Below are 17,555 nucleotides of genomic sequence, written 5' to 3' on the forward strand. Positions count from 1 at the left end.
TGTGATTCACGCACCAGCACTCCCAAGTCCCTCTGCACAGCAGCATGCTGCAATTTTTTACCATTTAAATAATATTCTGCTCTTTCATTTTTCCTTCCAAAGTGGATGACCTTGCATTTACCAACATTGTACTCCATCTGCCAGACCCTTGCCCACTCACTTAACCTATCTATATCTCTCTGCAGACTCTTTGTATCTTCTGCACAATTTGCTTTTCCACTCAACTTAGTATCATCAGCAAACTTAGATGCACTACACTTGGTCCCCTCTTGCAGATTGTTAATGTACATCGTGAACAGCTGCATGCCCAGCACCGAACCCTGCAGCACACCGCTCACCACTGACTGCCAACCAGAAAAACACCCATGTGTCCAATTCTCTGCTTTCTGTTAGTTAACCAATCCTCTATCCATGCTAATACATCACCCCCAACTCTATGCATCCTTATCTTATGGATAAGTCTTTTATGTGGTACGTAATCGAACAACTTCTGGAAATCCAAGTAAATAATTTCCAACTGTTTTCCTCTACCCACTGAGCCTGTTATGTCCTCAAAGAACTTCAGTAAGTTTGTCAAACAGGACCTGCCTTTGCTGAATCCATGCTCCGTCTGCCTGATGGACCCATTTCTTTCCAGGTGCCTCGCTATTTCTTCTTTAATGAGAGCTTCAAGCATTTTCCCAATTATAGGTGTTAAACTAACTGGCCTATAGTTACCTGCCTATAGCCTTCATCCTTTTTTGAATAGTGGCGTGGCATTCACCATCTTCCAATCTGCCAGGACTTGCCCACAGTCCAGAGAATTTTGGTAAATCATCACCAAAGCCTCTACTATAGCTTTTGCCATTTTATTAGTACCCTGGGATGCATTCCATCAGGACCAGGAGACTTGTCTGTCTTTAGGCCCACAAGCTTGCTCAGCCCTACCACTTTAGTGATAGCTATTGTAACAAGGTCCTTGCCTCCCAATGCATCCATAAATCTCTCTTTCTCATCCATAAATCTCTCATGTGCCCTTCACCGTGAAGACCAACACAAAAAAGTCCTTCAAAGCCTCGGCCATTTCCTCATTACTCTACCTCAAATCCCCCTTCTTGTCCTTACATTCACTTTAGCCACCCATTTCTGTTTTATATTATTATAAAAACTTTTACTATCTGTTTTTATATTTTGTGCTAGTTTATTTTCATAAACTAGCTTCCCATTCTTTATTGCTCACTTAGTGGTAGTTTGATGCTTTTTAAAGTTTTCCAAATTTTCCAGTTTCCCACTACTCTTGATGACTTTGTATACACAAGCTTTTAGTTTGATGCCTTCTTTTATTTCCTTAGTTATCGAAGGCTGGCTCTCTCCATACTTACTGGCCTTGCTTTAAAGGAATACGCTTTCGTTGAGTACCATGAAAAATCTCTTTGAAAGTCTTCCGCTGTTCCTCAATTGTCCCATTACATAGCCTGTGTTTCCAGTCGACACTAGCCAAATACTCCCTCATCCCATTGTAGTCTCCATACGTAAAAGCATGCAGACATGGTCAAGAGGTTCAGTTGCTTTTCAGACCAAACATCTGAAAGGGGAAGAAGTGTGATGTAAGTGATTTTGACCATGGAATGATTGTTGGTGCCGGATGTGGTAGTTTGTGTGTCGCAGAAACTGCTGATATTTTCATACAGAACTGCTCTAGAGTTTACAGAAAATGGGACGACAAACGAAAAACATCCAGTGAGTGGCAGTTCAATGGACAAAAAGGACTTCTCAATGAGAGAGTTCAGGCTGGTTCAGTCTAACAGGAAGGCAAGAATAACTCAATTAACCAGGTGTTATAACAGGGGTGTACAGAAAAGCATCTCTCAATGCATAGCATGCCAAACCTTGAAGTGGATAGGCCACAGGCGCAGAAGGCCACAGGCATACACTCTGCGACCACTTTATTAGGTACCTAATAAAACAGCCACAGAGTGTGTACCCGTCAGTGCATACTCAGTACTAAGTAAAAAGGAGTTGCAGATTTCTGCACAATGATGGTTTTTGTCAAGAGCAAAGTATACTTGGCCATTCAGGTATGACCTAGAGGATCAGTGAATACAAAATTGTATTCTATCATCATTCAGCTACCACCATAAGAGAAGGGTTGTCAGTAAATGTTTCTCAGTATTTTAGCTTGCATACTCCTTTCACCCCAAGACCCAGCTGTTTTAATGATGACTTATTAAAAGATTAAGTGAAGAACACAGGCAACTTTGTTTACAGGTTTACTTTTCAGTGAATACAATGGCTATATGGATACCTTGTAGTCATATTAGGTTCAGACTTCACATGTAGTAGCTAATGATATAAATGATTGTTAATGATACAGACCATGGAAATCTGATGTAAAAATAGAATACCTGCAAAATGATGCTCCCTGGCCTGCTGAATCTCCTCAGGTTTTTCTGTTTCTCCTGAGGAGAAGCAAGCTACATTCCTTGAACTGATGTCCCTCACCTGAGTTCTGTAGAAATGGGTTCAGATTATTGATCTTTACTTTCACAAATCCAATTAAAGGACCGGTTTTGAATTTTTAAAGTATTACCAACTAAGAATGCAGCAACTCTGAAATATCTAACGCAGTACAATGATTTAATTGTCAAAATAGGGACACCAAAATAAAGCAACATAAAAGGAATTAAGTTAATCTGAGTTCTGTGCCTGAATTCTGAGAATCATCTTCAGAGTTTAACTGGCATTGTGATGCCTTGCTGATATGTCAGGACTGTTACAGATCGGTATCCAGTTGGTCAATAGAAATTCTTTAACGTTACAAACACAAAAATACAGTCCAATATGTGAATGGATTTACACTACATTAGGTGCAGGAGTGGAACCCGTGTGGTCATCTTCTACTGGAGCCCATCCACTTCAAGATTTGATGTGTCGTGCATTCTGCACATCACTGTTGTAACCCATGGGTACTGTCGCCTTCCTGTCAGCTTGAACCAGTCTGGCTATTCTCCTCTGACCTCTCTCATTAACAACGTGTTTTTGCCCACAGAATTGCCCCTCACTGGTGTACCTGTAAAGTGGCCTCTGAGTGTGTGTGTACAGTCAAAACTTCATTCAAGTCCTTGATACAACAGTTTCACTTGAATGACCAAATCCTTCAATTAATTCTCTCCTCTGCTGCCTGCAAGGATTTTCAGAATGGTTTGGGGCATTAGTGGGTCTCATGTTTGTCAGTCCTCAATTGCTCCTATAGATTTTTATGATTTAATTACAAAATCTTAATCCTGGAATGCCCTCTTTACAATGTGCCCTTCAGAATCTACCACTGTAAATCCTCTGCTTTATACCATGCAGTTATTAGTTGTGGATCTCTAAGGTTTCTCTCTCTCCCCCGTTTTCTGGTAATAGTAGTTGCTTAGTAGTCACACTGTTTACAAGCTCCTACATCAAGTGTACCGGAATGTCATTGAACTGTGAAATTCAATACCTAAAACGTTTAGAGATGCAGACTTGCTTGATACTTTTAAATCCAGCTATTTATTTAATCTTGCTTTTAACATCTTTTTGTCTTTTACTTTCATGCTTATTCTTTTCATGTTTACACTTATAAAGGACTTTGAACTACATTATCTGTATGAAAATTGCTCTATAAATGAAGTTATTATATTTGCTTCTTTTTACTCTGTTATTATACAGGGCTTATACTCGCTGGAATTTAGAAGATTGAGGGGGGATCTTATTGAAACGTATAAAATTCTAAAGGGATTGGACAGGTTAGATGCAGGAAGATTGTTCCCGATGTTGGGGAAGTCCAGAACGAGGGGTCACAGTTTAAGGATAAAGGGGAAGCCTTTTAGGACCAAGATGAGGAGAAACTTCTTCACACAGAGAGTGGTGAATCTGTGGAATTCTCTGCCACAGGAAACAGTTGAGACCAGTTCATTGGCTATATTTAAGAGGGGGGTTAGATATTGCCCTTGTGGCTAAAGGGATCAGGGGGTATGGAGAGAAAGCAGGTACAGGGTTCTGAGTTGGATGATCAACCATGATCATACTGAATGGTGGTGCAGGCTCGAAGGGCCGAATGGCCTACTCCAGCACCTTTTTTCTATGTTTCTATTGCTTCTACCAGAGATGGGTGCTTCAGAGTTGCGCAGAGCTGAAGCAAGCCCCTTAGCCCACTTAGCCATCCATAATACTGATACTTCTTTCGATCTTCCCACATACCAAGCAATTCACCCTGGATTCTGCCACTCATCTACACACTACTTTAATGCTGGACTAACCTGCAAATCTTTGGGATGTGGGAGGAAACCCAGGGAGAGTGCACATTCCACACGGACAGCAGCCGAGGTCGGGATGGAACTGTGGGGCAGCAATTCTACTAGCCATTGCCACCCTGGCATCCACAAGCATTAAAAAGTTTAGCAACAGTTTTCTTCTGCAGAATGACAAGATGTAGTGCTCCACAACCCTTCACTCACTCAGAGTTCTACAGGGTGGTTAGACAAAGTTGATTTATTTCACAGAACTTTTATTGGCAAGGAATTGAAGAAAATTCCTCTAGTGCAGATAATACAATTGCTTACTATTGATAGGAAGCTTATGAAAAAAATGTATATGCTAACAATAATATTTGTAATTTTTTCATTAATGTATCTGAGTGGCCTGGAGTGAATGTCCGTACAAACGTGGCTGGTGGGATGGAGATACATCTCTACCAAAGGAGATGTAAGGCGCTCCTTCCCTCCGTAAGCCTGCAGGTCACCCTTGGGCAAGGTGACCCGATCAGGGTCATATGAAGCCAAGGAAGCAGGTGGTGGATGATCGGATGATCGGATGATCGGCAATACCACAAGACCTGGTTATGCGACCACTGATGCCAAGCAGACAGACGCTGGGGTCATCCGTCTTGTAAAGACACTGCCCAGAAGAGGGCAATAGCAAACCACTTCTGCAGAAAAATTTGCCAAGAACAATCACGGTCATGAGACCATAATCTCCCTCGTCGTATGACACAGCACATAATGATGATGCAAATAGGCAGAAAAGACTGTAAACTGTTTATGCAACTCCCCCCCCCCCCCCCAACCCACCGTATTTGTACATCTGTCATACAAAAGTCACGGCAGTTTTCATGAACTGAATCAAGTACTGGGGAGAAAGTCCCAAATATTGCAACTTCCATTAGTTATTTAACCGGATTGATTGTTCTGTCGATCCTGTGTGTTGATATTCACCAGCTGTCAGGAAATAAAATAACAACCAATGGGCAATAAAATATTCATAAAGGTGGTTTTATAAGTGATTTGTGATCTCCAATTCTAATGGTCTAGTGTGTCAATATTAACACAGGCAAAACTTGAGATGTCTTTGAACATGTTTGTAATTCTTTGCACAGGTTTTGGCTTGTCGACTGTCATCAGGTGCCAGAAACTGTTAGTTTAGCCACGCAGCTGTACAGAGAATTGATCTGTGTCCCCTACATGGCTAAATTTGTTGTATTTGCCAAAATGCATGACCCAGTGGAGGCCCGTCTGCGTTGTTTCTGTATGACGGACGATAAAGTTGACAAGACGTTAGAGCAGCAGGAAAACTTCACAGAAGTGGCACGGAGCAAAGACATTGAGGTACACATTCGTGCGGATTCTCAGTGCTGTGGTGGCTTTCTGGTTGTCAGCTCGTAACTGATTGCTGAATGTCAGCTTTGAGATAGAATCATGGAGTTATGCAGCCCAGAAACAGCCTGACATGTCCCCACAATCAAGGTGTCTGTCTACACTAATCCCATTTTCCTGAATTTCGCCCTATTCTTTTCCTATCCATGTACAAATCCAAATGTCTTTTGACATGGTTATATGGAACAAACTGCCAGAGAAGGTGACAGAAGTTGTGATTATTACTTGTCTATAACCTCTTCTGGTAGTGTATTCCATATAATCTCCACCCTCTGTGTGAAAAAATTTGCCTCTCAGATCTCCACTAAATTTTTCCCTTCTCACCTTAAGTCTATGTTGTAGACTCCCATACACCTGGAAAAAGACGGTTTCTATCAGTCTACAGTATGTATGCCTCTCATAATTTTATGAACCTCTAAGTCACCCCTCAGTATCCTGTACTCCAGGGATTCTGATCGCACCCTTTCCGAACAAAGGCCATCAGTACCAGGCAACATCCCTTCTACTTTCTATCTAGTGCTACCACTTCCATCCTGTCGTGTGAATTTTCTGTAGTGTGTATAATTAGTTCAGTTCAATGGCTTTGATTTTATTTCGTATCAGTTTGCAAACCTTTCTGACAATGGGAAAACAAAAAAAAAAGGGATTTTCCTTTGAAGTGGACACCAGTGAGGAGGGAAATAGAGAAAGCCATTTTCACACAAAGGGTAGAGGCAATTTGGATTCATCTCCACTGCCGTTGGGCAGGGAGTAAGGTTTGGAGCTGTCAAGGCCAAGATTGATATTTTGTCAAGAGAGAATATTGAGAGGGATAAAAAGTGCCAAGGTCAGGATGAGATATCAACTATGATCTAATGAACGAGTGAATGACTTGTGCTGCTTATAATTCCTGAACTGTAGCCTCACTCTCTATAACACTGCATCCCCCAGCACCCCCACCCCCCCGAGAACTCTGGAAAGAATGTGCTTAGTCAGGCCACAGATTAGTGGTATCTCAGCATGTTGACCGAAAGCGGAAAAAAGAAAATCCTTTCTCACTTTCTATTCATTCTGCTGGCCCTTTCCATAACCCCACACATCTAGTGCTGCACCTCAGCCTTGATCAGCTCACAACCTACAGATACCCTCACACTGCTGGAACCTTCACTGGGGAGCATTCCAGTGTATGAGCAAGGACCTAATTAAAAGTAAGCTTTGTTTTCTCTGGAACACGGATTTAAACGGATTTTAACTATGTTCATCTTCATAAATCCTTTTTATTTGATAACTATCCAGAAATAAATGTATTGGAATGCATGACAATTCTTAGTCAATGGTTGTGTAACTTTGCAATGGTAACCAACAGGTGCTAGAAGGTAAACCCATCTTTGTGGATTGCTATGGAAACCTGGTTCCTCTAGCCAAAGCGGGCCAGCAGCTTGTATTCAACTTCTACGCTTTTAAAGAAAATAGATTGCCCTTTGGTGTGAAGGTAAGAGAACTTTGCATTGATTGTACATTCGATAGCACTTCATAATCCAGTTAGGAAACAGAAAGTACACATCGAAGGAGACAAATGATTGGTCACAAAGTTGTGTCATTTTGGCTCACTTGGGAGTACTCTTGTCTCTCAGTCTCTAGTCACGGATTCAAGTCTCAGTATAGAACTCAGCACCAGGTTCAGATGGACATGATATTCCATATGGAGAGGGTGTAGGATTGCCTCATATTTTTTGGATAGAATCATAAGCCAAGGCTTCATTTCCCAGCTCAAAAGGACATTACAGATCTCATGGCAATTTCCAAAAAAAGAGCAAGATCTCTCAATTTCTTGCAAACATCTGTCCCTCAATGGGCAACCTCTGCTTACAGAGACATTGGGCCAGTTATACTGTTACTGAAGATCAGTCAAGCTGATTTTCAGTTCTGGAAGGCTCTCACATGAAGCAGAGCGGACTCTGAACAGGTGTTGGATAACATCCGCTAAAACTTTGCCTTGAAATGTGCTTAAGCTGTTTCAACAAATCTGTGCAGTCAAAACCTTGCAGTTTAGGGGAAATTGTGCAAACTTCACACCATCAACACTAGAGGCTAGGGCTGAGCTAGAACTGCTTGAGTTTTGAGCCTTGGCTTTAATAACTGCACCACAGTGCCACCTCTGACATTGACATAGATCTGAACAAATATCTTAATGGAGGTAAGAAAACAGGAGAGGTTTCAGGAGGGACAAAGTGAGGAGAGAAAGAGAGGATAAAGAAAAATTAAAGGTTAGCTTTATTTGGCATATGTACATCAAAACATCGATACATACAGTGAAATGTATTGTTTGCATCAAATCACATCAGTCAGGATTGTGCTAGGGAAACCCGCAAATGTCGCCACATTTCTGACGCCAGTATAACATGCCCACAACCCACTAACCTAACTATATGTCTTTGGAATGTGGGAGGAACCCAGAGCATCTGGAGGTAACCCATGCAGTCACAGGGAGAACGTACAAACTCCTTACAGACAGCAGTGGGAATTGAACCCTGATCAATGATTACTGGCACTGTAGTAGTGTTACGCTAACTGCGACACTCTCGTGCTGCCCCAATATAAACTGATAGTCAATCAGTCATCGATTTGTTAGCTCATTTGTTTAGAGGTGAATTTGATTCATGGAAGGTTTGGTGGTGAACACATTCTAGCACTGTATCCAAAGTGAAACAGAACAAAAGTGTTTTATAAAAGAGCAGAAAATGACCTTCACAAACAAGGGGAAGTCTGCAGATGCTGGAAATCCAAGCAACACACACAAAATGCTGGAGGAACTCAGCAGGCCAGGCAGCATCTATGGAAAAGAGTACAGTTGACATTTTTGTCCGAGACCCTTCAGCAGGACTAGAGAATGAATTTGTATGTTTTGCCTAAATATAAACCACTTTTCCAAACCTTTTTTTTAGCTGATGGGTCAATGATCTTAATTATAAACTTCACTTATCTAAGTTTAGCAACCAGTCCAATGTAGTTCCTATTTATCATCCTAAGAATATTCAGATTGAAAATCATATAAGAAACCTGTAGTGAATTTGTGCAGATCAGAGTAGATGGGTCATTTGCTCAGTTGTGTATCAGTCTCCCTCACTTAGCTTCAAATGAGCTCTCATTTCCTTAAAACTACTAGGTATTAGTAATGTTGCTAGTTACTGATAATTTTCTAATCCCCACCAGAACTGAATTGAGACCATCGGCATGGAAATGTGAGCAAATTCTGTTGCACAAATGCTGTTTCTTGTAGAATACCTGCAGCCTACAACATGGCCATAATTGGAAACCAGACCCCTGAGGTGAAAGGTTAGATGCCAACCTGCTGTCCACCCCAATACCAAATATACTTGCTGAATGAATTCTTGAAGATGCCTCTAAATATTTTTAAGCAGTCTGAACATGCTGCTGTATCCAGTTTCGTAGACGAGTACTTAGCAGGCGGCATCTGCAGAATCTTTTGTGTTTCTGAGCAAATGAGAAAGATTGTCAACGGTTGGTGTGTGGTCATCCGGGTCAGAGAGTTCAGCAAAGTGACCTCATATAAATCCGAATGGTTCTTGTTTCTAGGTTCGAGACAACGGCCAGGAGCCCTGTGGTCGTCTGTCATTCCTTAAGGAGCCAAAGACTTCCAAAGGATTGCCACAAGCAGCTATCTGTAATCTGAACATTACACTGCCGGCTCACAAAAAAGTATGTGAAAAGACTCATAAGCTGGTCTTCTGTTGAAAGAAGCTAGATAAATGACATCATTTTCTAAGAACCTGTTTTTTTTTTGAAGCTATAAACACTTATTTTATAAAACATACTGCGTTCTTTTACAAGTCGTCATTAAAACCAGTTTCCTAGATTATAGTGTGGTTTGTTTACCAGCTCTGGCTGGTAACTTAGAGGCCAAAGGTCCTGCAATATTTTCCATCATTTGTTGTGATTTTCTTTTTGTTTGGTAAATGTGAAATCAAGTTTGATTTTTTTTTTGGTTTTGCTGGCTTTGGACTTGTTTTGATCTTGTGCTAATTAGCTTCCTTCTTGTACTCCCACTGGGTCCTTTTCATATCCTGATGTTTCTTTTCCCTGCTGTCCATTATAATACTCCTTGTCTCTGCAATGCTTCTTGGGACCATAAGGAAGCCGAATCAGATCCAGACGAAGAGGTAAAGGAAAATCTGATAATCTATCTAAACTTAGTGATGACTATTAAGTTATTGCAGTGGACATTTTTGCAATTGGATTTGGTCTTTAAAGATGAAAATCACCTGATGATTTTTAGGTTCAATTAACCACCAACCTCCCTTTGCCAAATTCAATAGAACTAAATTATTTCTCTATTTAAATTAATTTTGGATGTAACCAGGAAATAGTGTAATTTATGATCCTACTTAATTAATCTTTTCAGGCTAAAAATAGTATATAGGATCTCTGAAATTGTTCAATGGAGTCTTTATGTCTACATGTGTTTTTTTGGGTGTTTGGTACAGCGTGATATAATGTAATTTGAGTTGTTAGCAGAGAAAGAAAACATTAATTTTATTCCCGACAACTGTGTCAACTGCCATAGCTCAATAGCTGCATCACAATGTGTCTGCTTGTGGTCACAATAAACATTCCTTTGTATCTTATGCTGGATTAGAGCAGTCTATGAGTCAGCTGAAGTACCTATTGCCCCATGAAATTTAATTAGTTCCGTGCCCCCTTTACCAGCATTATACACCAGAATATTTATTGTAACCGTTTACTAAAAGCCACTAACTAGAGTGCAACAATTCAAAATTATAACATACACCTTTAATGTGTTTTAATCACTTAGGAAGCTGATTCTTATGTACTTGTGGTGAGATGTTTTACGTGAGTCTGTGTATTGTGTGCTTGCATTTACAAATTCCATTCTTGCTACGTTTGTCCATGGTTGTGTCCACGCTGACTTGTGAATCTCATCAATGTGGCAGGAGTCCCTGACCATTTGAGGATAGGTTCACTTTCTAGAGTGTGACTAGCATTTCAGCTCGATTGCCTTCGTTCATTGGACTGTTAGATGCAGTCGGGCAGTCCCAGATGCAGGAGCAGCCTCATCCCGCTAGTCTTTTAGCTGGAGGTGGCATCATGAGTTTCGTGGCCTGTTCTGTATGTTCCTCCCACCAGGAGGAGGAAAGTCTGGCAGAGGAATTAATGGTGAAATTACTAAAGCAGAAAATAATAATTGGAAGCAACATGTAGCTACCTTTGTAAAACATCCTAGATGGTGAGTGTAGTGTTTTTTCTGAATTTCAATTTTTATAATGTGTGCAATGAAAAATAAGGGAGGGGCAATTGACTTCTCGGTCAAGATATGAAAGAACATTGCATTAGTTTGGTTGGGTTTGTATATATGTTAGAATATTATAATAAAAACTTAAAATTCAAATAAAAATATATCACATAGGGAAAAAATAACAAAATATCAACACATCTTTTTCTTCAAGGTCGAGAGAGCTTCTGACCGCCGTCAAACTTTTGCATCTATGGCATTACGTAAGCGCTACAGCTACCTTGCTGAGCCTGGAATGAGTGAGTCTATTCTTCATTAATCTCTCCAAGCAATATCAATCTTGCTTGATATTCATTAATGATTTTTTTAAAAAATTTAAATGAAATGCTCTGCAACAAATAAACCTGTACAACATTTTACCAGTGTTAACTGATTAAACATGCAGCTGGAAAGCAAGAACTAGCTTTGATTTGCAAACCCACTCATTCTTTCATTTTCATTTTCATTTCTTTCTGATGCATATATAATTTTTTTGCTGAGATTTATTTTTCATGTTGATTGTAATCCATTCCTTAATATAGCTCCATTAAAAATGAAAGGCAACACTTGTCCAGGATCGGCTGCTGTTTTGTTCAGGGATATTAAAGTTACTCTAGATTCAGTCATGTTTCAAAGGACTTTTAATTTTAAAATTCCATCTATCCTAGAGCTGTACAAGTAGAGAAAAGGCGTAAGTCATGTGGATGGCCAGAGATTTTTTTTCTAAGGTAGAAATGTGTACTAGAAGAGGGCTTAATTGGAGGAAAATGTACAGGGGGATGTCAGAGGGAAGTTTTTTTTGCACAGAGGGTGGTGGGTGCATGGAACATGGGTGCCTGGGGTGGTGGTTGAGACAGATACATTAGGGGTATTTAAGAAACTCTTAGATAGGCACATGGATAATAGAAAAACGGAGGACTATGTATGGGGGTGGGGGGAAGGGTTATATTGATCACAGAGTAGAATAAAAGGTCTGCATAACATTGTGGGGTCAAAGGTCCTGTACTATGCTGTAATGTTCTATAGGGTTAGAGCACTCATTAGGGATGTTGAAACAAAAGGAAAATTACTTGTATTTTTGAAGCATCTTTCATGAACGTGGGATCTCCCAGAGTATTTTAGAACTACATAATTATCAACTAAGTCTTTCATTATAGGAATTCAACAGGCTATTAGGTCCTTACAGTTAAGGACAGCGTTGCCCGTACACAGTGATGTAATGTTGAGATCAGATAATTACTTATATTGACTTTGAGGTGTACTCTGGTAATCTCATTTGCTCTGTTTCAAACTAATCATCAATATTATTTAACCAGACAGCAAGATATTTGTTTAATATCTTAGATAGTAGGCAACATCCTTGTAAATGCAGTGTTCTCCTGTCACTACCTTGGGCCATTCATCTGTACTTTGTTTCAAGTCTCTGAAATGAAACTTGAATGCACAACTTTCTAACTCGCAGAGAGGGGGAGCTCGGCTGATAACATAATTAGGTCGATTTTCAAACGGGTCTTGAGAGTACATTTTAAATTGTGCTGGTGTGGAAGGAAGTCTTGACAACATTGTTGGCAGTGTGTCATGTTGACTCAGAATGGATGAATTTGTTGGCTTCACTTCTGTTGCAGCATAGTTTCCACATCAAATGACATCTGTTAGATATTATTGTGTGTCATAAGACTAATCGATTTTACTTTTACTACAAACTTCAATTTGCATCAGAGAAATGAGTTTCTATAGTAATAATGCTGGATAAAATATATATTCTCCCTCATTACTCTCCTGGTGGCATGTATAGAACTGCTAGATCTAGCCATAACTACTGATACGTAGTGAAGTATGTAGTTCAGAAACTCCTTTGTATTTTTTACTATTTGTTTCCTGTTTGTGTTTCATTTGTCTTTTCTACCCTATTTCCGTTCTTTCATTTTACTTTTTGTGTTTCTTCATTTTCTGCTTTGATTGCTTTCTAGTTTCGTAACTATTGTACAGTTGAAAAGAAGCAAATTAAAATATTCTTTTCAAATCAAGCAGGTCAATCACTATTCTCATTGAGTTTATTGTTGTATGTTTTGAACTTTCTTCTAACTGTTTAACCATATTTACTGACTAATTTCTCTTTTCTCTGGTCTCTCCATTTCTTTAATTTTATCTTGTTGATTTTTATTTAAAATTTGGATTTTATTTCTCAATTTTTTAAAAGAAATCATTGAACGAAGTACAGGAACCACCAGGTCTTACCCTGCACCATACTCGTACAAGCCACTCTTTTCAACAAGGCCTTTTCAATCATGGGCAACAACACCGATTTCGGTAGCTGGACAAGCCAAGTCTGGAATTACCTCTCTTTCAAGTTCAACGTCCAACACGCCTACAGCCTCCCCACTAAAATCAATTTGGTCTGTCTCTTCTGCTTCACCTATCAGATCAACCATAGGAGCTTCCACAACTTCCTCAGTAAGATCTATGAGTGATTTAGCATCTCCACTTAGATCATTTAAGTCCACATCTTCACCTATAAAAACTGTAGTGACACAGACTCCGTATTCTGTTAAATCTTCCTCTGCTTTGGTTTCTTCACCAGTGAAAGCATCAGTAATGCCTGAATCATCTTCTGTAAAAGGACTAACTTCGTCATTGCTTTCTTCACGGCTTTCTCCGGCATCAACAGCAGGATCGCTTCTGGAGAGATCCTCCATTACCATGACGCCGCCAGCTTCCCCTAAAGCTACTGTTAATATGTACTCATCCACCTTGCCATTCAAGTCCATAATTACAACAGCACCCACAGTCCTGTCCTCGCCTTTGAAATCCATATCATCTTCGGGGTCTTCTCCTATTAAATCTGTCATTGAAGCAGCTCAAGGACTTCCCGCTGCCTCGTTTCCTCCTTCTCAGTTGGCTACTTCATCGAACGGCCAGATATCTGCTAATGGAGTGGTATCTCCAGTCAAGTATCCCTCAGCTGCAGCTTTCTTCAGCAGTCAGACATCCGGTTCGTCTCCTGAGAAAGCATCAGCCACTATGCTGGCAAACAAGTGCATCACAACTGTACAAAATGCAATGGAGAAAGCCTACACCACCAGTAATAGTGTCACGTTTGCCCCACTTAAATCCTTTGCATCAGCAGCCCCTTCTACTTTTCAGACAATAAGATTACCTTCTGCTGGCTCCTTGTATTCTTCATTGAGGTCTTCGTCTGTGACCACCACATCCGTGACATCATCAACAATAACTGTACCTGTGTACTCTGTCGTAAATGTGTTATCAGAGCCACAACTGAAAAGACTTTCAGAGACTACACCATTAACCAAGTCAGCTGCTGCCTTGTTATCACCAGTAAAATCCTTGACTACAGAGTCTCGCATGCAAGTACAGTCTCAGTTTACCAAGACGTTGTCCCCGCTGAAGAACTCCCTGAGCCTAGCTCCTTCCACACTGAAACTTTCTTCTGCCGCCTCTCTGTCCTCAAGTCAGGAAATTCTGAAAGACGTGGCTGAGATGAAGGAAGACTTAATGAAGATGACAGCCATCCTGCAGACGGATTCTGCTAGTGACAAGGCATTCCCGTCAGAAATGACTGCAAAAGGAGTAAAGAGCGAGGACGAAAGTGAGGAACCTTTTAAGCTTGTGGAGAAAGTTAAGGAAGACTTGGTGAAAGTTAGTGAGATCCTTCAGAAGGATGGGCTGACGGAGAATAAGACTGGTGTAAAAGGAGCTCAGACAAATGGGGAGCTTTCAGGTGAGGGTGAATGGGTCATGTTCGACTACGATGATATTGAGGAGGCAAAGCAAAAGGCTAATGAGCACTTTGGCACGTATGTACCAATAAAAGTAAAAAATGGAGGAGAAAAGGACTTCAGTTTGGCAAGAGTCGTTGACTATTTAACAAACGATCTTGGAATTGATACGCTGGGAAAAATGGGTGACAATAAATATCGCCAAACCGATATCAAAAAGGAAGGTGAAGATAAAATGTTCTCTAAAAGAACTCATAAGCCAACCATGCCTTTGCCAGAACATAAACTTAAGATGCCTCCACCTCCCATGCGGCCATCGGTGTCGGAGAAGGAACTCAGCAAGCTTGCAGATGCATTGATGGCGACCGAAGCTATTCTGGAGTCGCCTGATGATTTTTCTCAGCATGATCAGGATAAGAGTCCTCTGTCAGACAGTGGGTTTGAGACCAGGAGTGAAAAGACGCCTTCTGCCCCTCAAAGTGCAGAGAGCACTGGGCCTAAGCCTCTCTTTCACGATGTTCCCATACCTCCAGTCATCACAGAAACACGTACAGAAGTAGTCCGCGTCATTAGAAGCTACGAACCTTCATTAGGTGAAATGCAGGAGCCCAAAGCCGAGGGGTCAGCTGCATTGCAAAATGCAGATATGTTCTCGGAAGTGGAAGAGAAGCCAATTGGGTCAATAAAAGACAAGATGAAAGCTTTTCAAATTAAAATGAAATCAGAGGACGAAGAAAGTAAGTGCTTGAAGAGCAAAGAAGTGCGTGTGAAAGAAGAAACTCAAATTACGACAACTACCAGGATGGTTTATCACACACCTCCCTGTACCGAAAGCAACACGAGTGAGAGAATAGAAGAAACCATGTCAGTTCGTGATATAATGAAGGCTTTTCAGTCAGGCCGTGATCCTTCCAAAGAGCTAGCTGGCCTGTTTGAGCATAAGTCGACAGTTCCTTCAGAAAGCAGCAAGGCTGCAGAATCAATGTCAATTTACCTTGATAAAGACTCTAACTTGAAACCAAAAGTTGAAAGAACTTTTGAGTTTCATATTGAAAAGGGAAATAAAATAGAGCCGACAGAAGTCATTATAAGGGAGACGAAAAAACACCCCGAAAGAGAATTATTCGTTTATCAGAAAGATTTTTTGGGGGACAGTGAAGTAAGAGAAGCCAAAGTTCTCCCTGAGAGGTTTGATGCTGGTCAGAATGAGCAGGCACAGCGGGAAGAGGAGGAGCTCACAGCTGAGGAATCCCTTCCCTCCTACATGGAATCCTCAAGAGTGAACACTCCTGTCTCCCAGGAGGACGAGAGCCGTCCCAGTTCAGCACAGCTCATCTCCGATGACTCGTACAAGACGCTGAAGCTTCTGACTCAGCAGTCAGTCGAGTACCATGATGATGAATATTCCGAGCTGAGGGGAGAGTCCTACAGGTTTGCAGAGAAGATGCTTCTTTCTGAAAAAATGGATATTCCTCATTCTGATACTGAAGATTCTGCCACTGAACAGACCTCGGCCTTCTGCCTGGGCTCACAGGCCATTGGTCATTACAAGAGACTGAGTGACCCCTCACAGGAGAGGGAACTTGCTAAGCTGCACAAAATGCTACCTGATAACATTGACAAATCAACTGGTCAGGGGAGTCGCTACGAAAAGGTTGCAGTACTACATTATCCGCCAGAGTCTGGCAGTCCAAAGCATGCTCTGTGGATGCGTTTTAGTGAAGACAGACTGGACGGTGGCAGAGAGAAGCTCATTTATGAAGACAGGGTTGACAGAACGGTGAAGGAGGCAGAAGAGAAGCTGACTGAAGTATCTCAGTTTTTTCGAGACAAAACAGAGAAGTTAAATGATGAACTGCAGTCGCCAGAAAAAAAGCCACACAAGAGGGAAGGAGTGCAAAACCATTCGGGGTTCAGTTCTGCTAGCAGCAGTCCAGAGAAGTTGCGGCTGTCTGACATAGCCAGTGACGAATGGGGCCAGGAGAGGCTGAATGAGCAGTGTCTCCGTAAATATTCGGTCCGTGCCGAGGAGAAGAGAGTGGCCAATGCACTGCTGGATTCTACTCAAAGGACTTGCTTGCCCCTCTCAGATGACATGAAACATAAAATGAAGCAGTGTGAAGATCTCTCACAAACATCATTTCATTTAAAACAAACCGTAAACAATATTCCGTATTCAGAGTCCGAGCCGGCTGTAACGCAGAAAGGCAGCAAATCCTCTCGATGCGCCCCCTTGCAAGACGGTGTTCAGGACAGTCAGCCTGACACCAAGCTGAGAAAAATGATTGTTCCTTGCTCTAGCACTCAAATTGTTGAGGAGGTGAAAGCAAACTTTGCAGAAAGGAACTTGCGAGATGATCCACTAAGTGTGTCTGTTAAAAGACTGCACGAAAGCAAGCTGCCAATCTACCAGTTCTCTTTAAAGGAGATCAATCAGAAGAAGTTGGAGCACGCAGCGGAAGGGGCCATTTCAACGGTGAAGGAAGTGCACTCCAGTAAGTTCAAGGACTTAAGCAATCTCGGAGGTTTTAACATGGGAACCGACACTGTATCGCCAGTACTTCAGAAGGTGGTGGAGATTACGTCGCATGTGGCCACGACTCCAAAGCAGCTGGTGTTTAGCACAAAAGTTCAGCCTTCTGAAACGGCAGCACCATTGAGAAAAGATCCTGAACCTCAAGTAAAATTGGATAAAGAGAAAAAGGTGTACAGAACCTGGGAGAACTGTGGAAATTCCAATCGCAAATCACTTACGCATGTTCTTGTGCACGACAACCTGGTGGAACATGATGTGGCTCAGGCGGAGCTTAGATCCGACGGGCTGACGAGAGAAAAGTTCGGCCCTGTTATGGATAAGGAGCACCTGTCAAA

The 17,555-nt window shown here is 41.3% G+C and overlaps 1 protein-coding gene across 13 annotated transcripts in view; it reads left to right on the plus strand.

Annotated features, from left to right (window-relative positions):
• ank3b (ankyrin 3b) overlaps positions 1-17,555 on the plus strand; it is a 615,939-nt gene that overhangs the window by 540,571 nt on the left and 57,813 nt on the right. For 10 of the 13 annotated variants that reach the window (XM_059947390.1, XM_059947385.1, XM_059947393.1 and 7 more), the window contains 5 exons: positions 5,381-5,609; positions 7,003-7,128; positions 9,234-9,356; positions 9,791-9,817; positions 11,123-11,207. In XM_059947390.1, coding sequence (XP_059803373.1) covers positions 5,381-5,609; positions 7,003-7,128; positions 9,234-9,356; positions 9,791-9,817; positions 11,123-11,207 — 590 coding nt within the window. The remainder of the gene's footprint in view (positions 1-5,380; positions 5,610-7,002; positions 7,129-9,233; positions 9,357-9,790; positions 9,818-11,122; positions 11,208-17,555) is intronic. The other 3 variants (XM_059947384.1, XM_059947392.1, XM_059947395.1) reach the window with 1 other exon arrangement.

The sequence above is a fragment of the Hypanus sabinus genome, chromosome 22, assembly GCF_030144855.1.
Source record: "Hypanus sabinus isolate sHypSab1 chromosome 22, sHypSab1.hap1, whole genome shotgun sequence".
NCBI lineage: Eukaryota > Metazoa > Chordata > Chondrichthyes > Myliobatiformes > Dasyatidae > Hypanus > Hypanus sabinus.